Raw genomic sequence first — 20,057 nt, forward strand, 5'->3', positions numbered from 1 at the left:
ATTTGTTATTTATTGATTGATTGATTGCTTATTACTTTGGTCTTGGTGCTTTAGGTGCAGGGTTCCTTCTATTTTTTATTTGTTAATTAATTGCTTATTACTTTTTGTGCTTTGTTTAGTGCTTGGTGCTTTAAATGTATTTATGCTTCTTTAATGTTGTTTAGTGCTTTGCAAGATCCCCTTCCTCCACCTATCTCTGGCTGCCTGCGCTGATTTCTTAATTCACCGCAGGGTTTTTCAGAACGTACACTTACGCTGACCTAAGTTAGTTTGGAGTAAGTTTTAGCTGGCTAAACTTGCTTAATTGGCCAAAACAGGCGTAAGTGGCTGGTAACGCCCCCTTTTGAAAAAAAAACTGAACTAAAAAAACCTAACTAACTCACTTACACTGGAGCAACTTAAATGGGGAGAATTGCGCTTTTTAAGTTACTCAAAGAAAATCTAGTTACTCCAAAAAAAATGGAGCAATTCCTGGGGAAACTTGGGCCCTAAGTAATTTCCTCCAGCCATACATCTCTGACTTTCAGTCGCTGCTTATTTCCCATTTTCTCTTCCACCATCAGTCATAATGCCGATATCCTGTGGAACTCTTCCAAAATTATTTCACATAGCTACCTTTCTCGCTACCTTCAAAAGCTTTATATAAACCTTATTTTTGGTCATGTCTTTGGTCTCTTTCCTAACTCACACTAAGTCTCATTCACCTATCACCCCTGCGCTCATTTTTAAAATTCTCACCCTTGTTTTTAAATCCCTCCATGGCCTCGCCCCTCCCTATCTCTGTAACCTCCTCCAGCACTACAACCTCTGAGATATCTGTGCTCCTCTAATTCTGGCCTCTTGCTCATCCCTGATTTTAATCACTCCACCATTGGTGGCCGTGTCTTCAGCTGCCAAGGCCCTAAGTTCTGGAATTCCCTCACTAAACCTCTCTGCCTCTCTAATTCTCTTTCCTCCTTTAAGACGCTCCTTAAATCCTACCTCTTTGGCCAAGCTTTTGGACATCTGCCCTAATATATCCTTATGTGGCTCAGTGTTAAATTTTGTTTGATAACGCTCCAGTGAAGTGAATCGGGCAGTTTTACTATGTTAAAGGCGCTATATAAATAAAAGTTGTTGTTGTTGTGAGTAGATTATTGATCCCAATTTTGAAACCATGGACTCGAAGGTCTACTCTTCTGTCTTCTCTGTTCCTCTGAGATCTAACCCATCCACTTGTTTCAGTCTTCTGAGGTTCTCCTTCCCACTTGGTCTCTTCTATTCTAAGTTTGTTTAGTCATCTCCCTGTGTAAGCATCTGCATAAACATCGACACAGACTACAGATTTGGGATTTTAAGTTTTGGACATTGCTTTTTCATATTTCAAAAGAGCCGACAGTATGACTGGGACAGGCCCAGGCATGTTCCACAGGAATACACATCAGGTGGGCGGAGATAGTCTGGGATGGCTGAAAGCAGATGGAGGACCCTTTTGTTATGTAATGGGAACCCATCAATGAGAGATCAGGTAAACTGGTCAGTGCTCAAGCCATCGAAATGATTGAGAGACCCGGAGCACGGGAACCTCAGGACAAAGGAAGCTATTTGGCCACCCGGACTTATTGCAGCCTTTATCCCCAGGAAGAGCCCGGTAACAATGGCACAGGCCAAAGATGTGATTCATTGCCCTTTAGTTGGACTGCCTCAGTCAAAGGCCTGGTTTTTGGCGTGAAGATTCAGCAAACATTTTTCAGATATAAGGGAAAGACAGTTTGCTGCCATCTCTCCCTCTCCTCTTATAAGCTTGCTTGCTTCGTTCAACGCATTCAAGGATCCAGCACTCCGTCTGGGATGGAGAGAAGAAATACAAGCAAAGAGAGCCTCGCTATTTTGACTGGGAAACTGACCTTGAGACTGGACTTAGAAACCACAGATTGGTACAGAATCAGAAGATAAGCCTCATCGGGAGAAGCAGCGAATAAGCCACAGGGGTAACTGGTGAGCATTATCCCAGCCCACACATCCTTTAAACCACTGCATAGTGTGAAGGGGTGTCGTGTGTCCCAACCAAGCCTTAGGGGTTTAGTGGGGAGGTTCTGCGCAGATCCTAGGCGTGCGCACAGTCTGTTGGACAGATTCGGCAGTGGTCCAAGCAGGAGTGTTTTAGTCATGGGTACTTCGCGGTAGGGGCCTGTTCAGATGGGCCAGTGTTGTGTGTTGTACTGTGTTTGTTTTATGCCATAAGGGTGCATTTTATTGGAAGCAGGTGTGTGCTTCAACTTGAATAAAAGCATTGTGATGGTTGAGACTGAAAGATCTGTCTATAACTGAGTATTCTGTTCACTACTATAATTCCCAGGGTCTAGAACTGTTGTAAGGGGGGTTGATTCGAAACCACCAAGGGTAAAACCACTTACACCTGACTGTGTCAAAATGCTTGGCATGCCCTCCTGTTAAGATGAATTCCATCAACTTTCTCAATAGAAAGGTCTTCCATTCCCTGAATGTACAGATTGTGTGTGACTATATGCACGTCAGCTTGAGATTTTTCTGGGGACAGAAAGCAAAATACTGCAGATGCTAGAAAACTGAAATAAAACAGAAAATTCTGAACATTCAAAACCGGTTCTGTCGAAGGGTTATATATCTGAAACATTAATCATACACCTTTCTCTCCACAGATGTTGCCAACTTGTTGATTGTTTCCAGTATTTTCTGTTTTTATTTAAGATTTGCTGGGAGTTGTCACAATGCATTCATCCTTTGGCAATGAGCCCTCACTGAGCTCTTCGAGGAAGAAAGTAATAAAAACAGATGGCTTGTGAATAGCAATATGTACCTCCCTGCTCCCTTGAATAATGACCTGCCTGAGAATTGCCCAAACAGCAGCGCTACAATAAGGAAAGTGCCTTCAATAGAGTGGTCATCAAGAGGAATCCTGAAGGGCAGTTTTGTTGCCTTGGTAGGATAATAGGTGATTTGCAGTGTGCTCCAGCTCATATGTTCTGCATTAATGAAGCCTGCACTGCCCTGCACAACTTCACGATCCAAAAAGGATGGATGTGGACATTCCTAGGGAGGTAGCCCTTTTGCTTTGGAAGCAGAACTTGAATTGGATAAATACTTGGAGGACAGATTGCAAAGCTATGGGAAAAGAGCAGGGCAGTGGGATAAATGGGAGGAATGGGACCATGGCAATAATCAGCAACTGATTGAGGAAATTAGCACAAAATAAGTGAAGCATTTCCTTAGGATTCTAATCTCCATGAACAATGCAGCACAACACAGGTTCACAATCTCCTTTAATACAACAAACGCCATGAGAGGGAAGATAGATTATGAAAGTAAACTAGCACAAAATATAAAAACAGATAGTAAGCGTTTCTACAGGTACATAAAAAGGAAAAGAGTGGCTAAAGTAAATGTTGGTCCTGTAGAGGATGAGACTGTGGAATTAATAATGGAGAAGAGGGAAATGGCAGAGGTATTGAACACATATTTTGTATCGGTTTTCACGGTTGAAGACACTAAAAACATCCCAATAGTGGATAATCAAGAGGCTATAGGGAAGGAGGAACTTAATACAATCACTATCACTAATGAAGTAGTACTCGGTAAAATAATGGGACTAAAGGTGGACAAATCCCCTGGACCTGATGGCGTACATACTAGGGTCTTAAAAGAATTGACTGCAGAGATAGTGGGTGCATTGGTTATAATCTACCAAAATTCCCTGGATCCTGGGGTGGTCCCAGCGGATTGGAAAACAGCAAATGTAACGCCCCATTTAAAAAAGGAGGCAGACAAAAAGCAGGAAACTATAGACCAGTAAGCCTAACATCTGTCATTGGGAAAATGTTGGAGTCCATTATTAAGTAAGCAGTAGCAGGACATTTGGAAAAGCATGATTCAATCAAGCAGAGTCAGCATGGTTTTATGAAAGGCAATTCATGTTTGACAATTTTTTTTGAGTTCCTTGAGGATGTAACGAGCAGAGTGGATAAGGAGATACCAGCGGATGTGGTGTATTTGGATTTCCAGAAGGCATTCGATAAGGTGCCACATAAAAGGTTACTGCGCAAGATAAAAGTTCACGGGGTTTGGGGTAATATATTAACATGGATAGAGGATTGGCTAACTAACAGAAAACAGAGAGTCGGGATAATTGCATCATTTTCCAGTTGGCAAACAGTGGCTAGTAGGGTGTCGCAGGGATCGCTGTTGGGTCCTCAACTATTTACCATCTATATTAATGACGTGGATGAAGGGACTGATAATACAAAGATGGCTGGGAAAGCAAATTGTGAGGAGGACATAAAAAATCTGCAAAGGGGTATAGACAGGCTAAGTGAGTGGCCAAAAATTTGGCAGATGGAGTATAATGTGGGAAAATGTGAGGTTATCCACTTTGGCAGAAAAAATAGAAAAGCAAATTATAATTTAAATGGAGAAAAATTGCAAAGTGCTGCAGGACAGAAGGGTCCTTGTGCATGAAACACAAAAAGTTAGTATGCAGGTACAGCAAACAATCAGGAAGGCAAATGGAATTGTGGCTTTTATTATAAGGGGGGATAGAGTATAAAAGCTGAGAAGTCCTGCTACAACTGTACAGGGTATTGGTGAGGCCACACCTGGAGTACTGCGCACAGTTTTAGTCTCCGTATTTAAGGAAGGATATACTTGCATTGGAGGATGTTCAGATAAGGTTCACTAGGTTGATTCCGGAGATAAGATGATAGGTTAAGTAGGTTGGGCCTATACTCATTGGAGTTCAGAAGAATAAGAGGTGATCTTGTCGAAACATATAAGATAATGAGGGGGCTCGTAGGGGAAACTAAAGCAAGGGGACATAGTCTCAGAATAAGGGGCTGCCCATTTAAAACTGAGATGAGGAGGAATTTCTTCTCTCGGAGGATTGTAAATCTGTGGAATTCTCTGCCCCAAAGAGCTGTGGAGGCTGGGTCATTGAATATATTTAAGGCGGAAATAGACAGATTTTTGAGCGATAAGGGAATAAAGGGTTATGGGGAGCGGGCAGGGAAGAGGAGCTGAGTCCATGATCAGATCAGCCATGATCTTATTAAATGACGGAGCAGGCTCGAGGGGCCAAGTGGCCTACTCCTGCTCCTATTTTTTATGAACAGAATGCAATCTACTCTTTCCTGACACCTTGCTTTCTCTGGGTGTCTAAACATCCCTTTCTTTCTCCTATTCTAGGGCCCAAGTTTCGGGCCGCGCCTAGAACGGCGCAGCCCCGACCTGGACGCCCGTTTTTCGCGCCACAAAGTGCGCCTAAAAAAAACTTCCAGATTCTCTGGCTCCCTGCTGGTCCTCTTGAGCTGGGCGCGGCGCAGTACGAGCTGTAGGGGGCGGAGCCATGTCCCTGCGCTGAAAACAGTGCCGGGACCTCTGCACATGCGCACTACAGTGGGCACGCATGTGCAGTAGCTCCAGGCGCCCAAAACTGTGTGGGAGGGACCCGAAGCACGCAGCCCCTAGCCCTGGCCGAATGGCCTCACTGGTGCTGCGTGCATAAGGCTCCTCCCACACTCAGCTCCTGCTTCCCACCCCCCCGCCCCGCCCCCGCCCCGCCCCCGGACCGGACCCGACCCGACCCCGACACCAACCCGACTCCTGCTTTCCCCCCCCACCCCCGGACCGGACCGGACCTGACCCACGCCCCCCCCCTCCCACACCCAACCTGACCTACCTCTCCCTCCCCCCCAACCTGAACCGACCTACCTCCCACCACCCCCCGAACCCGACCCGCACTCCCAACTCCCCCCCACCGGACCGGACCCGACCTAACTTGACCTCCCTCCCCCCCGCCCCCGACACGAACCGACCCGCGCTCCCTCCCTACCCGAACCAACCCGACCTCCATCCTCACCCCCCCGACTCGACCCATGCTCCCGACTGCCCCCCCCCCCCCCACTCCGGACTCAACCTGACCCGACCCGCGCTCCCGACCCCGACCCACGCTCCCCACGACCCAACCCGTGCTCCCGACCCCGGACCCGACCCAATGCCACCTACCTGTAAATCTGGTGCTGGGGACGGGCCCTGCCCGAAGTCTTGGGCCCGGCCGGGCCCGGCCCATTCAGCCTCCCCCCCACCTTCTCCTTTCCCCCCACCCCTTCTCCTCCCCCCTCCCTTCTCCTTCCCCCCCTTCGCCTCCACCCCACCTTCTCCTTTCCCCTTCTCTCCCCCCTTTCCCCTTCCCCTCTCCCCCTTTCCCTTTCCCCTTCCCCTCTCCCCCCCTTTCCCCCTCCCCTCCCTTCCCCCTTCTCCCTTCCCCCTCCCCCCCTTCTCCTCTTCCTCCCCCCCTTCTTTCCCCCCTCCCCCTTCTCCCCCTTCCCTCCCCCTTCTCCCCCCATCCCTCCCCCTTCCCTCCCTCCCTCTCTCCCTCCCTCCCTCCCCTCCCCCTGCCCCCCCCTCTCCCTCTACCCACCTTCTCCCCCTCCCCTCGCTGTCAGAAACACAGACACTGACAGACAGAGAGTGAGAGACACACACACAGACAGACAGAGAGAAAGAGACACTGACAGAGACACACTGGGCGGGGGGGGGGCATCCCAGCACACTGTTGGAGGGCTCCCGGTGCTGCAGTCGGTAAGTAGAAAATGTTTTATTTATTGATTTTTAAAAAATTATTTCTTATTAATTTTTTTTGATTGATTTATTGATGTTTTTATCATTTATTATTGATGATGGCTCTTTATTTGTAAAACTGAAGTATTTAATGTTTGTAAACTTCTCTTTAAACCTCCCCCCCCACCCCATTCCCTATGCCTGATTTGTAACCTACGCCTGATTTTCTAAAGTGTAGACAAGGTTTTTTCGAGCGTACAAAAATCTTCACTTAATCCATTCTAAGTTAGTTTGGAGTAAGTTTTCATTGCCGAAACTTTGAAAACAGGCGTAAGTGGCCCCTTTTGAAAAAAAAAATTCTGTTCCAAAGTGAAACTGTTCTAACTGACTAGAACTGGAGCAAACTAAATGCCGTGAATTTGAATTTCTAAGATACTCCGTTCTACACCAGTTGCTCCAAAAAATCAGGAGCAACTGAGGCCGAAACTTGGGCCCCTAGTGTTTCTTTTAGGTGCAATCTGAAGGCAGTCTTGTGAGAGGTGGGTGGCTGTTCCTGTTCTACAGAAGACTCACGTAACTGAGGTGACCTTCCATCTTTGGCAGCTTGCTCCTGGGATGGAGCCAAGTCTGAGATGAATCATTCTCAAAATGTCTTTCACATATATAAGAACCAAGGTACTGGGATTACTGAGGGTAAACTTTCACAAAAATAACTGAATATCAGTGATCTAATCAGACGCGTTACCCGTGCCTTTCTGTACAGTAATCTTCAGAGCTTATACACACAGTAGATAATATGGACAAGTATTTCCTCCATATAATTGCTAATTAAACTTCATATCCACTAAAGCATGAGCAAAATCAATTCTCGCATTTTATGGTAATCAATGTTTCAACCTCAGTAACAAATCTTTACGGCTATGTTCATAACATGGACTTACGGTAACAAAATTGTAACTCATCATGTTCCCCGTAGGACTACAGCTCTATTATCGCGCTCTGTAATCACAGAGAAGTGATCCTGATTTTTAATCACAGAGTCACTGAGTATTACGAGGAAAGTAAATTTCAAAGAATGATGCATCACCCAGAGCAATAAGACAAGGTTATTCTTCGAGTTCTCTCCCAAGTGAAAGAATTCCCAGGACAATATCATCGGTGAGATACGCTAGGTGTTTGAATTGCTTCAGCAGAAGCAATTAATTTTAATGTGGTATTTAAATTCATTCTAGAATACTGCACAGTAAGTATGCAATTCACTGCAGTGGATTATTGCTTTTATAATTTTCATTCCAGTTTACTGTAGTCCCTGAAATAACATTCACCCCTATAGAAATGCCATGCTGATTCCAATCAGCTGTCTTATTTTGGTCATTTTATTATTCGAAGCCTACCAGGGTAAATCAATGAATGTACGCAGCAACTAAATTGATTGTTAAAAGAAACTTAGCACAGATTAAACAAAATCTATTTCTTCCAATTTATAGTGCAGGATCTCCCAAGCTACAAACCAGGTTCCCTTTTCCTCCAAGGAAAGGTACAGGTAAGATTTTCCTGGGGACCTGTACCAATGTAATGGCACACCTATGGCATAGGGACATTGATCATCGCAAAAGAGGAAATTATGGAGTAAATGACTTGCGCCATTAATTCTGCCACTCCATATTTTCCTGGCGGGTTGCACTGCTCAGCCATTAACCTCATGGAAAACAGTCAGAAGATAATTAGCATAGATCCACCACCCCATTCAAATCAATGGTGATTGCTATTTAGATGAATTCAAGCCAATTTTCAAACCGCTGTTACATAAATTTAAAAATAATGGACCAAGTGGCCTGGCAGAGGCGGGATATAATGCATTCACTGAATCAGACTTTTGGGGGCGAAGTTGCCCCATGCTCTGTTTGGAGGCAGTAACCTTCCAAGGTCGAGTCACTTATCACCGGGCCCAGAAATTCCATCCTCGGCACGGAATTTGGCCCTGCCGCCCCTCAAAGGTGGCGGAGCGCTATCGGAGGCGCTCCACGTCCATGGAGAGGCACTCCCGGGGTGGTAGAGCAGCGCTGAGTCCAGCGGCATGCTCCGAAGCCCAGCGCCTCACCGTCAACGTCAGCGCTATGCAAATGCTTCATGTAGTGCTGACGCGACGGACGCCACTCCCCTTCAATTAAAAGGGTGGGCCGCTGCGCGCTCTGCAGTCCCTTTGGCGGCTGCCACTAGGCAACCAGGAACACCCTCAATTGGACCAACAGCCTGGCACTCATAACAGAGTGCCAGGCTGCAGGATGGCAACCCAGTCGAGGCGAGGGCCGCCATTGACGGGCCGACAGAAGAGTCGGCCGACAGAAAAATATGGCGGCCCGTAGTGCAAACGGCCTCCCCTTTAAGGGGCGGCCCGGCGGCGGATATCCAACAGTTTTCGTGACCCGCGAAGCTGGCGCTGACATCGGCCAGCGCCATCCTTGCCCCTGCAGGACAATTCTCCCTGCAGGGGACAAAGGGGTTGGCGAGTGGCGGTGAGAGGTCTGCGCACACGGAGATTAACCCCTTCCCTCAGGCGATAACCTCATTGCACCCCATTAGAGCCACCCCCGGAGGCATACTGGGGCTATAAAATGGGGAATTTTGCCCCCTTACTTTTGAATTATTTCTAATTGACACGGGAAATAACTTTGATCTCGTAAGCATTTACTTCCTTTCAGAGTCCAAACAACAATGATCTCTGAGCCAAAGACACAGCAAAGAAAGATGCTTCAGCAAAATACCTGAAGCTCAAGCAAAGAGATTGTGTTATGCTGGGTGAAAATAAACAGCCATAAATGTATGTTTACTGTATCACCCTTTTAGAGTTCAAACTAAAATTAGCTTCAGAGAACATCATTTAATGGATATCTGTATAAGCTTGCTATTTTTAAAAATTTAGATTTCAATAGCTCAAAACCAAAAAGCAGCACAAGTAAGCTTCAACGTGCCAACTTTATTTTGTAAATAATTTTAAAAAGCAAAGCAGCTTAATGAAAATTGTACTGCAATATATCTTAAATTAATCTGGTGATCAATTCATTCAACTTCCAATGTAAGCGTGCAGATTCTGGTTCTGCTTCAATGTAAATCTGCATACGAGATTTAAAAATAAAATCCTTATGAAGCAAAATGGAGATGGCTGTTATTGATTCTCTTCCATGAAACATAAAGCGTATTCAGATCAGTTTTCCAGTAGAATTTAGCATCAATTCGTCACAGGAGGATCGTACGGACACGGTCTAACTTAGGACGTTCATCGCCTCAATTTTAGGCCCATTATCTGGTCAGTGTTGTTTGTGGGACCTTGCTGTGCGTAATTTCAAAGCTGTGTTTACAACAGTGACTACAGTTCAAAAGTATTTCATTGGCTGTAAAGCACTTTGGGATGTCCTGAGGGCATGAAAGGCACTTTCTTTTCCTCTAAAGTCCCTTCTCTTCAAACATGCTATTCCTCCTTCAACTTTCTATCCTTTTTCCTTCTTGCTTGGTGTTCATTTTAGTCCACCAGCCAACAAGGCTCACTCAGACATTTCTGAACGTGAAAAGCACGATAGACATGTAAGTTAATTTTGAGAGTATAGAACAAATTTGCATTCATATTTTTGTGGCCATGCACTGAAAGGACTTTATTTATTACAAAAAAAAAAGATTTTGTTAACTCTTAACTCTATGTTTGGCAAGCATTAAGTTAAGGTCTCCTATTGAGCCTTATGAATGTCAGGGCTTGTGCTGTTTGATTGTGTAGGTGTGTACAAGATTGAAAAAAATAGCACTGACCATCTCAACAAGGGTAAGTTGTGGTAGTTGCCAACAATTTGGCAAGCTATAAAACAGAAAAAGTCCCTGCTTTGCCAAGCAGTTCCTAAATTCAGCAGTGCATACATATAAAATTGCTTTGGAGTGTTGCTGACTATTAATTGATCATTAATGCTTTGCCAAGTGGAAAATATTTAAGTTGGAATGCTTGAAAAAAGGTGCATTTGCATCCTTCTTAAGCTGTCTTGGCAGGGCCTTTTCTGCACCAATGCTACAAGACAAGCAAAATGGCAATATAAAGTCATACATGTGGGCCTGTGTCCGATAAACTGAGAAAGCCTCCAAAAAGTGGTTTTGCTTCCACTGGCAGCATCAGTCTTCTTGTTGGTGTTACTGCAGTCTGGCTTTCAATTTCACCAACTGAAACCATCTTGTGGTCCCAACAGCTCTCCTCCATGAAAAGAAAGTAATCTGAGCCAAATGCTGGGGAGCAGCACACTATTATTGAGTGTGCCTGTGCAACAGTGCTATCAGTGAACATCAAATCATTTACCTGCAGGTGCTACTTTTCTGCATTACTTCAGCCCGGTGATATCCAGATAACTTGCAAAATCCATCATTACTGTAAACTACTGGCCAGTCTACAATCTGAGCATTTCCAAGTAAGAAACTTGTCTCTGTAAATGTAAGCAAAGGATCACATATTAAATTATGTTATGCCATTCTGTACTGCATGATGGGATACATTTTGGATGTAGACATATTGTAGATAGTTATATAAGCACGACATAATTTATTTTCAAATGTGTAGAACAATTATATTTTCCACATGATCATTAGGTTAACTTATAATTTCACCAAGATGATTTTCTACTTAACATAGATCCATGCTCTACCTAGCTAAATTAGCTACTCCCAAAAAGTGTTCTTTCTACAATATTTAATCTCAAGCCACACACAGCCAATAAATCTTCTGCTAAACTGGCAGTGGTAGAGTAAACTTGTTTCTGATGTATACCTTTTACTTTATCAACAATCAGCCAAGTACAGAAAAGATGTAGTTTGTGTAACATTTCACTGTAGCACCATTATTATCTGAATGGCGGCAGATTAGGAAAAGGGGAGGTGCAACGAGACCTTGGTGTCATGGTTCATCAGTCACTGAAAGTGGGCATGCAGGTACAGCAGGCGGTGAAGAAGGCAAATGGTATGTTGGCCTTCATAGCTAGGGGATTTGAGTATAGGAGCAGGGAGGTCTGACTGCAGTTGTACAGGGCCTTAGTGAGGCCTCACCTGGAATATTGTGTTCAGTTTTGGTCTCCTAATCTGAGGAGGAATGTTCTTGCTATTGAGGGAATGCAGCGAAGGTTCACCAGACTGATTCCAGGGATGGCTGGACTGTCATATGAGGAGAGACTGGATCAACTGGGCCTTTATTCACTGGCATTTAGAAGGATGAGAGGGGATCTCATAGAAACGTATAAGATTCTGACGGGACTGGGCAGATTAGATGCGGGAAGAATGTTCCCGATGTTGGGGAAGTCCAGAACCAGGGGACATAGTCTTAGGATAAGGGGTAGGCCATTTAGGACTGAGATGAGGAGAAACTTCTTCACTCAGAGAGTTGTTAACCTATGGAATTCCCTGCCGCAGAGAGTTGTTGATGCCAGTTCATTGGATATATTCAAGAGGGAGTTAGATATGGCCCTTATGGCTAAAGGGATCAAGGGGTATGGAGAGAAAGCAGGAAAGGGGTACTGAGGGAATGATCAGCCATGATCTTACTGAATGGTGGTGCAGGCTCGAAGGGCCGAATGGCCTACTCCTGCACCTATTTTCTATGTTTCTATCTTAATAGGAACTCCCTCCTGGTGTGCAGAACAGAACCTACAAACAAATATCCCTACTAAGCAAACAACATGTGGACTTGTCCTGATTAGCAGTAATCTGCCCTAGAAGTGCTCAAAAGCTATCGTTATTATCCTCTCTAATAGCAGGATAATTTGGTAATAACATGGTTTAAAATTGGTCCTCGGAAAATCAAGAGATTCTGTAGAATCTTTGCTGTTATTTTGGCTATTGTTCCCTCGTTCATGAACCCACTGACAGTACTAAAAAAAAAGAAAGACTTGCATTTAATTAGCGCCTTTAACAACCTCAGTACGTCCCAAAGTGCTTTACAGTCAATTAAATACTTTTTTTTAAGTGTAGTTACTGTTATAATAAAGGAAACATGGCAGTCAATTTGCGCACAGTAAGGTCCCACAAAAAGCAATGGGATAATGACCAGATAATCTGTTGATTGGCCAGGGCACCAGGACAAACTCCCCTGCAGTTCTTTGAAATTAATCACAAAGAGGTATTGAACCATAATTTCCTGTAGGAGTGAATCTAACAGCATCAGGTCTTAGTTGGACTTGCCCTTTTGCCCGTTTAATCTCAACACTTCAATATTATGAACTCCTGCAATAATGAGAACATTCTTGCCCTGGTATTCTTCATAGAGGCAGAAAAAGCATTTGACCAGATGGTGTGGGATTTTCTATTCCCTATTTTCAGAAATATTTGGATAGATTTTCGTTCTTACTGTCTTGGCGTTAAGCATCGCCTGAGCAGAGCACAGCAAGGAAAATCTGGCAGGAGGATCATGTGCCAGTAACACAACTTCCATTAAAATCAGGCAGTAAAGACCAACATGTACCCATGGCCTTTGGTGGCACATTCAGTTGCTTGCTGCATCAAATTCCTCTACTCCCATCCCTCAGTCTCAACAATTACAAACAGCTGCACCTTCTATGCATTCCTCCTCCAAGCAGGGACCAGATAAGGATGTTCCCATCTCTCCCCGCTCCCACCACCCATTTTTCTTCAGCCTGACTATAGAAGCCCTGGCAACACATATAAAGTTGAACCTCCTGGGAAAGTGAAGCACAAATATCGCTCCGCACAAATCTTTTTTTACTACCCATGATTGGCCCAACCATAACCGTCCACAATACCTTCCAAACTATCGAAGAATTCAACCAATTCTTATGCTGCTGACAAACAGAGTTCAATTGTTTGTCTAATAAATCTATACAACTTATGTTAGCGTACTGACAACAGCATAATTCCATTTGTGATCAGCTCTTTCAGTTTTAATAGCACTGGATCAATAATTGAATGAATGAGCAATAAATTAATAGTACAGGTACTAGTTATGACTGAATAATGTACATTTTGGCAGGATTTCCTGCACAAATGGAGAGTATAGGTTTCACCATTTATCTTCTTCTACTCAGTAAACTGAAGCATCACTCCCTTCACTATTCTGGGCATAAGACCAGTTTCGGTACATGAACACTGAAATGTTGGCATTGCAAGTTTTGAAGTGTAGAAATTGCTTTTGGCGTTTAGACTAATCGCAGCAGTGGTTGAGGATTAATAAACATCAAGTTTGTGAATGCTGGTTAGTGCACACTTACCGTTGGTTTCCAAACAATGAAGTCTCTATCAAGTCAAAGTTGGTTTTGAGCACTGCCACATTGAGGTGCACCTGTGATGCATTGCTAGCCCTCTTACACAGCCAATGTTGCTGCAAAGGCTGCATCCTATGACCTAGAGTCTTGAGTTAAAATTGAGCTGCTGTATGTTTTAACTGGAAGTTCAAGTTTCGTTGCACATTGTGGGGATTGCAACTAGAACTGGACATGATAGAGGAGGACTAGGAAGGGCAGATGTAATGCAAAGTGTACTAAAAGGTCTCCCAGCTCTATAACACAGTGGGGTTTGTATAGCAGGTACAGAGGGTTAGCATTTTTACAATGACACATGACTATTTTGGTAAAGACACATGTGGTATGCAAAAAGATAGGCCTTGCTCAGAACACCTGCCACAGCAACGATTAGTGAATCAGTGATGACATCCAAAGCTATTTCTGATATCGCTGCCAGCTTTGCTGGGCAATGACACCTCTCTATAATCAGCTGCTCAACATCCTTCCAACTTCAAAAGAAAACGAAAGGCCTTATCATGCAGGCCGTTCCTCCTCTGGGGTTAGCTGAATTTTGGAATGTAGCCGCATCCTGCCATTTGTATGTGGAAGCTTTTTTTTTTAAGTGCAAGGCAATTTTCTTGAATTCTTGAATCTATCCACTCAGATGTTGATGCTGATAGATGGGAGATAGGCATTATGCAAATGGCCAGGAACACTAACAGAAAAAGAAACTTTGGGCAGTTGGTGTGCTGTAAAATGTTAAAACATTTCTGTTGTGTGCACAAAAAACGAGATATCTTATTGTTGTTTGTGGGGTCTCGCTGTGCATTGAAATAGCTGTAGTCCTTTCCCACTTAACAACAGTTGGTTCAGCAATTCATTGTGTGAAATGCTTTTGAGGTATTTCTGAGAGACATGATAAGGCATTCATTTTGAGAGATTACTGAACAACAGTGATCATGTCACAGACTTTTCACTCCTCCACAGACATACTCCAATCTTTGTAGCTCCTGAGCCACTAACAAGAAGTGATGTTTGTTTTTATTTTTAAAAAGGTTATTCCACAAGAGATAGCTTGTAGCTATTACATTTTTCCTGAATCTGTCTGGTATTAAATTTTCAGTTATGAATGGCTTCATTGAAATTTTCAAAAACATATTTCTTACATGAAAAAACTAAAAACAAAATCTACCTAAATCAAACAGAAATAACAAGCCATTTTCTATAATTTCCTGGACTGTACACCAAAAAGGCAGAAGGAACAATACCACACATAAAGCCTTTATAACAGAATAACCACCAAATATTACACAATATTACAGCATCAACATCTGAGTTACACAATATACTTGACTACAAATAAATGGGTTACTAAATGACTGGCAGCAATTTGCAATACAGCAATTCAGTCAAATTGTCAAATACCTGTGAGTCAGAAGGTTGTGGGTTAAGTCCCACTCCAAGGACTTGAGAAAATGGGGCCGAAATTCAGCCTCCCGATAAGGCCTCTGGCTGCTGGAAAGCGGTGGCCATTGGGTAATATTGAATGGCCGCCGGTTTTTCGTCGAATGGCCGCTGCTCGCAAAGTTCTGCTCAGGGGTTTTCTAGTGGTGACCATATCTGCCCCGCTCACCCCACTTCCGCTCTGCTGCTGCTGAAGCCTCTTAAGTGTGTCATCAAAGTGCGCACCACCAAAGTCCCGCCCCCGAAACGAAATTCAGCTGAGAAAGTCTTCTGGCCGCCGCTGGTGCCCCACCAGCTTTTTCTGTCAGCGCACTGTGTTTGAAATGGCGGTGCGGCCACCATTAAAGGGGAGGGCGCACTGCCGCGGCCGCCATCTTTTTTATTTTTATTGGCCGACTGTCAGGTCAGGCCGATAATTCTGCCCCTGGGTTTTGCCGGGCCACCAACAGGCAGCCTGACAGCCCCCCTCTTGGGTGCCAGGTCGCTGGCCTGCCGGAACCCTTCTTTGTAGCCCAGTGGACCAAACTTAAAAAGATGCAGAGCTCGCAGCAACCCTCCCCTTTAACTGAAGGGGAGAGACGTTGTGAGGTGCCAGCGCAATGACGTCACCAGCCCGGCGCTGATGACTGAGAGCGGCGAAGATTCCGTTCCCGCCCCCACTTACACCCCCATTATGACCGACTTTCGCCCCGCTCAGAAAAAATCAACAAAGAGCTGAATTTCCGGCGGCCAAAACACTACAAAAATAGTAGGTGCGATCCTTTTCCGGCAGATGTGAATTTCGACCTCCATAAATCTAGGCTGACATTCCAGTGCGGTGCTGAGGGAGTGCTGCACTGTTGAAGGTGCCGTCTTTCAGATGAGATGTTAAGCAAGGCCCCGTCTGCTCTCTCAGGTGCACGTAAAAGATCCCATGGCACTATTTTGAAGAAGAGCAGGGGAGTTATCCCCGGTGTCCTGGCCAATATTTATCCCTCAATCAACATAACAAAAACAGATTATCTGGTCATTATCACATTGCTGTTTGTGGGAACTTGCTGTGTGCAAATTGGCTGCTGCATTTCCCACATTACAACAGTGACTACACTCCAAAAGTACTTCATTGGCTGTAAAGTGCTTTGAGACATCCGGTGGTCATGGGAGGTGCTATAGAAATGCAAGTCTTTCTTTTTTTAATGTCATAAAACATCTCTGTTACAGTTTGTCACATTTACAGAAGCACAAGACATAATTGTAACCCTATTTCTAGCTATTTACTATTCTTTCTATTTTTTTTTACTTTTTAACTAATGTTTCCTTTCAATTTTCTTGTCATAATACTGGGGTTAATCAGTGTAATAAACTGACATGCTGTAGATGAAGGGTAATAGTAATACAGGGCCTCAAGTAATAAGTCTAAGGGATTGCAGTCAGTGATGAATTTTTGGAGTTTCAAAAAGCATTTAATAAAGTGCCACTTAATACAATTGTCGTGAAGATTGAGGCCCATGGTATCAAAGGTAAAATAGTGGCCCTGGATCGAGGAATGATTGGAGAACAGAAAGTATATAGAGTAGGAGCAAACGAATGGCCGCGATTTTCACTACCTCGGCAGGTCCGAGGTGCGTGACGTCAGTGGCAAGTCTCGGCCCCGCTGTTGGCTCCATACAGGCCTGCGACATGACTTACCTCTGATTGAGCTAGTTAAGTCTGCCCAGCGAGTTTCCTGGCCAATTGAAGGAAGCGGGTTTGCATCATTAGTTGGTTTCCTTAAAGGGACCACGTGCAAATTTACTTTGATATTTGTGCTGTCAGTGCTCTACAGCATTGAGGTGCTGAAAACACTGACAAGCACTGCACAAAGGTGCACAGCTACACTCAGGATCTCCCATAACTCCCTCCAGATGCTTATGGAGGAAGTCACAGTATGCAGGGAGGTTCTCTTCCCTTCCAATGGACGGAAGAGACCTCCCCAGGAGAGCAACGCAGCCTGGTTGCACATTGCTCAGGAGGGCACAAGCAGAGATATCGTCAGGAGGACCGGGCTGCAGTGGCGCAAACCTTTCAATTATCTCAGTAGATCACTGCAAAGCCACGCTCAACCTCATCCTGCTGTGACATTTATCATATCCACATCATTCTGCCTTCCCTACCCTACTCCTACATATCCTTACTCACACCAACTTACCTTGCACTTCCACCCATCCCTCTCTATCTACATTATAACTTCCCCAACTCACTTGCCACTCATGCTCATCCTAGTCCAATCACCAACTAACAACTCACAAGGGTAGGCACTTGTGTGTTTCAGCCAATGTTCATGTGAAGTTTCTGTTAATGTGCTGTCAAACATTGAAACCTTTAGGGCTCGGTTTTACGGTCTTTTGCGTTCCAGGTTTTTCCCCGGAGTGGTGTGAAAGGCGGCGTTCAGGTCTCCTGCACCCCTTCGCGATCCTTTATTGTACACTTTGAGGAGCAAAAATGGGAAACTCGCGAACCGAGTGTGGCATCAAGGGGCCCTATTAAAACTGAAGCCTCTACTGTGTTTGCGGGTAAAAGAAGCATGGGCTGAGATAGATGGAGCCTCTAATAATGCAGCAAACTTCAGAGGGAGTTGTGGGTGGCGGAGATTGGGTCGCCGGGGGGGTGGGGGGGGTGAACAGGAGGTCGGGTTGGGTCACCGGGGGGAAGCGGAGGTCGGGTTGCCGGGTGGGGGGGGGAGTTGGGGGAGCGGAGGTCGGGTCGCCGGGGTAGGGAGAGCGGGGGTCAGGTCGGATCCGGTCCAGTCTCTTTCCTCCCCCCCCCGACCTCCGCGACTCTCTCTCATCCCCCCCGATACAGTACAAGCGACAATAGAGGCTGCAATCCAGCCCAGGAGATACCTGCCGAGTTTCAGCGTGGATACGGTCTGCTTAACAGCCTAACAGCCTAATCTTGGCCAGCACTTCACACCCGCAAATTTTGTATCTCGCGTATCATGCGACCCCCCAAATTTAGGTTACAATTTAGGTCTTCAAAAGTCGCATGATACGCGAGTATATATGGTAGTTCAATTCCATTCCTAAGTCTTTGCCCGAATGTAGCAAGACCTGGACAACATTCAGGCTTGGGCTGATAAGTGGCAAGCAACATTCGCACCACACAAGTGCCAGGCAATGACTATCTCCAACAAGCGAGAGTCTAACCACTGCTCCTTGACATTCAACGGCATTACCATCGCCGAATCCCCAACCATCAACATCCTAGGGGGCACCATTGACCAGAAACTTAACTGGACCAGCCACATAAATACTGTGGCTACAAGACCAGGGCAGAGGCTGGGTATTCTGCGGCGAGTGTCTCACCTCCTGACTCCCCAAATCCTTTCCAGCATCAACAAGGCACAAATTAGGAGTGTGATGGAATACTCTCCACTTGCCTGGATGAGTGCAGCTCCAACAACACTTAAGAAGCTCAACACCATCCAGGAATAAGCAACCCGCTTGATTGGCACCCCATCCACCACTTTATACTTTCACTCCCTCAACCACCGGCTTACCATGGCTGCAGTGTGCACCATCTACAAGATGCACTGCAGAAACTCGCCAAGACTTCTTCGACCTCACCTCCCAAAGCTGTGACCTCTACCACCTAGAAGGACAAGGCTAGCAGGCACATGGGAACACCATCATCTCCATGTTCCCTTTCAAGTCACACACCATCCTGATTTGGAAGTATATCGCTGTTCCTTCACCGTCACTGAGTCAAAATCCTGGAACTGCTCCCTAACAGCACTGTGGGAGTACCTTCACCACACGGACTGCAGCGGCTCAAGAAGGCAGCTCACCACCACCTTCTCAAGGGCTATTAGGGATGAACAATAAATGCTGGCCTTGCCAGTGACACCCACATCCCAGGAACAAACAAAAAGATACTATTTATATTTTGTTCTGATCTGCAACCCATGGTTCTACCATGATCCAATATAAAAGTAAGCATCCTTCTGAAATTTTACAGGACAATAGTAAAGGCAAATATAACAAATAAAACCAGACTTTACACCCTTTTCACACTTAAGTCATGGTTCATTGTATTTGTAAAGGTACAAAGAGGCTAGGTTTGTAATTTCATGTTTGTGCACCTAATGCTGCATCATGTTGAATTCAAGTTGAATGATCATTGTTGAATTACGTGGCTTTTTAGTGAAAGAACATTTCTTGTACGAAAAGTTTTAATATCTAAAGTGTTCTACAGATCTGTATGACTTTGATGGAAGACCAGCGATTATGTTATTACGTAGAAGTTTAAAGTGATTATTTAAAGAACTAACTCTGTATGCATTTTGTTCTGTCAAATAAGTCATTTATATTAATTGAAAATGGATTTGAAGCACTGTGCACTGTATGGCCCCAGGTTTCCACATGATTTGCTCCTGATTTTTAGGAGCAACTGGTGGAGAACGGAGTATCTTAGAAATCGCAATTCTCCACATTTAAGTTTTCTGCAGTTCTAGTCAGGTAGAACAGTTTCACTTTGGAACAGAATTTTTTTTTCAAAAGGGGGCGTGTCCGGCCACTGACGCCTGATTTGAAAGTTTCCACAGTGAAAACGTACTCCAAACTAACTTAGAATGGAGCAAGTGAAGATTTTTATAGGCTTGAAAAAACCTTGTCTACACTTTAAAAAATCAGGCGCAGGTTACAAATTAGGCGTCGGGAACGAGGTGGGGGGGGGGAGGGGGGGAAGGGAAGTCATTAAATTCTACAATAAATCCTTAGTTATACTTATACAAATATTATACAAATAAAT

General features: G+C 44.7%; 1 protein-coding gene across 1 annotated transcript in view; it reads right to left on the reverse strand.

Moving 5' to 3' along the window:
* kcnh5b (potassium voltage-gated channel, subfamily H (eag-related), member 5b) overlaps window positions 1-20,057 on the reverse strand; it is a 604,928-nt gene that overhangs the window by 514,976 nt on the left and 69,895 nt on the right. Inside the window, 1 exon segment of the mRNA XM_070877933.1 lies at window positions 10,904-11,027. Within this exon segment, the coding sequence (XP_070734034.1) occupies window positions 10,904-11,027 (124 nt within the window).

Source organism: Pristiophorus japonicus, chromosome 4 (assembly GCF_044704955.1).
Source record: "Pristiophorus japonicus isolate sPriJap1 chromosome 4, sPriJap1.hap1, whole genome shotgun sequence".
NCBI classification, from domain to species: Eukaryota; Metazoa; Chordata; class Chondrichthyes; family Pristiophoridae; genus Pristiophorus; species Pristiophorus japonicus.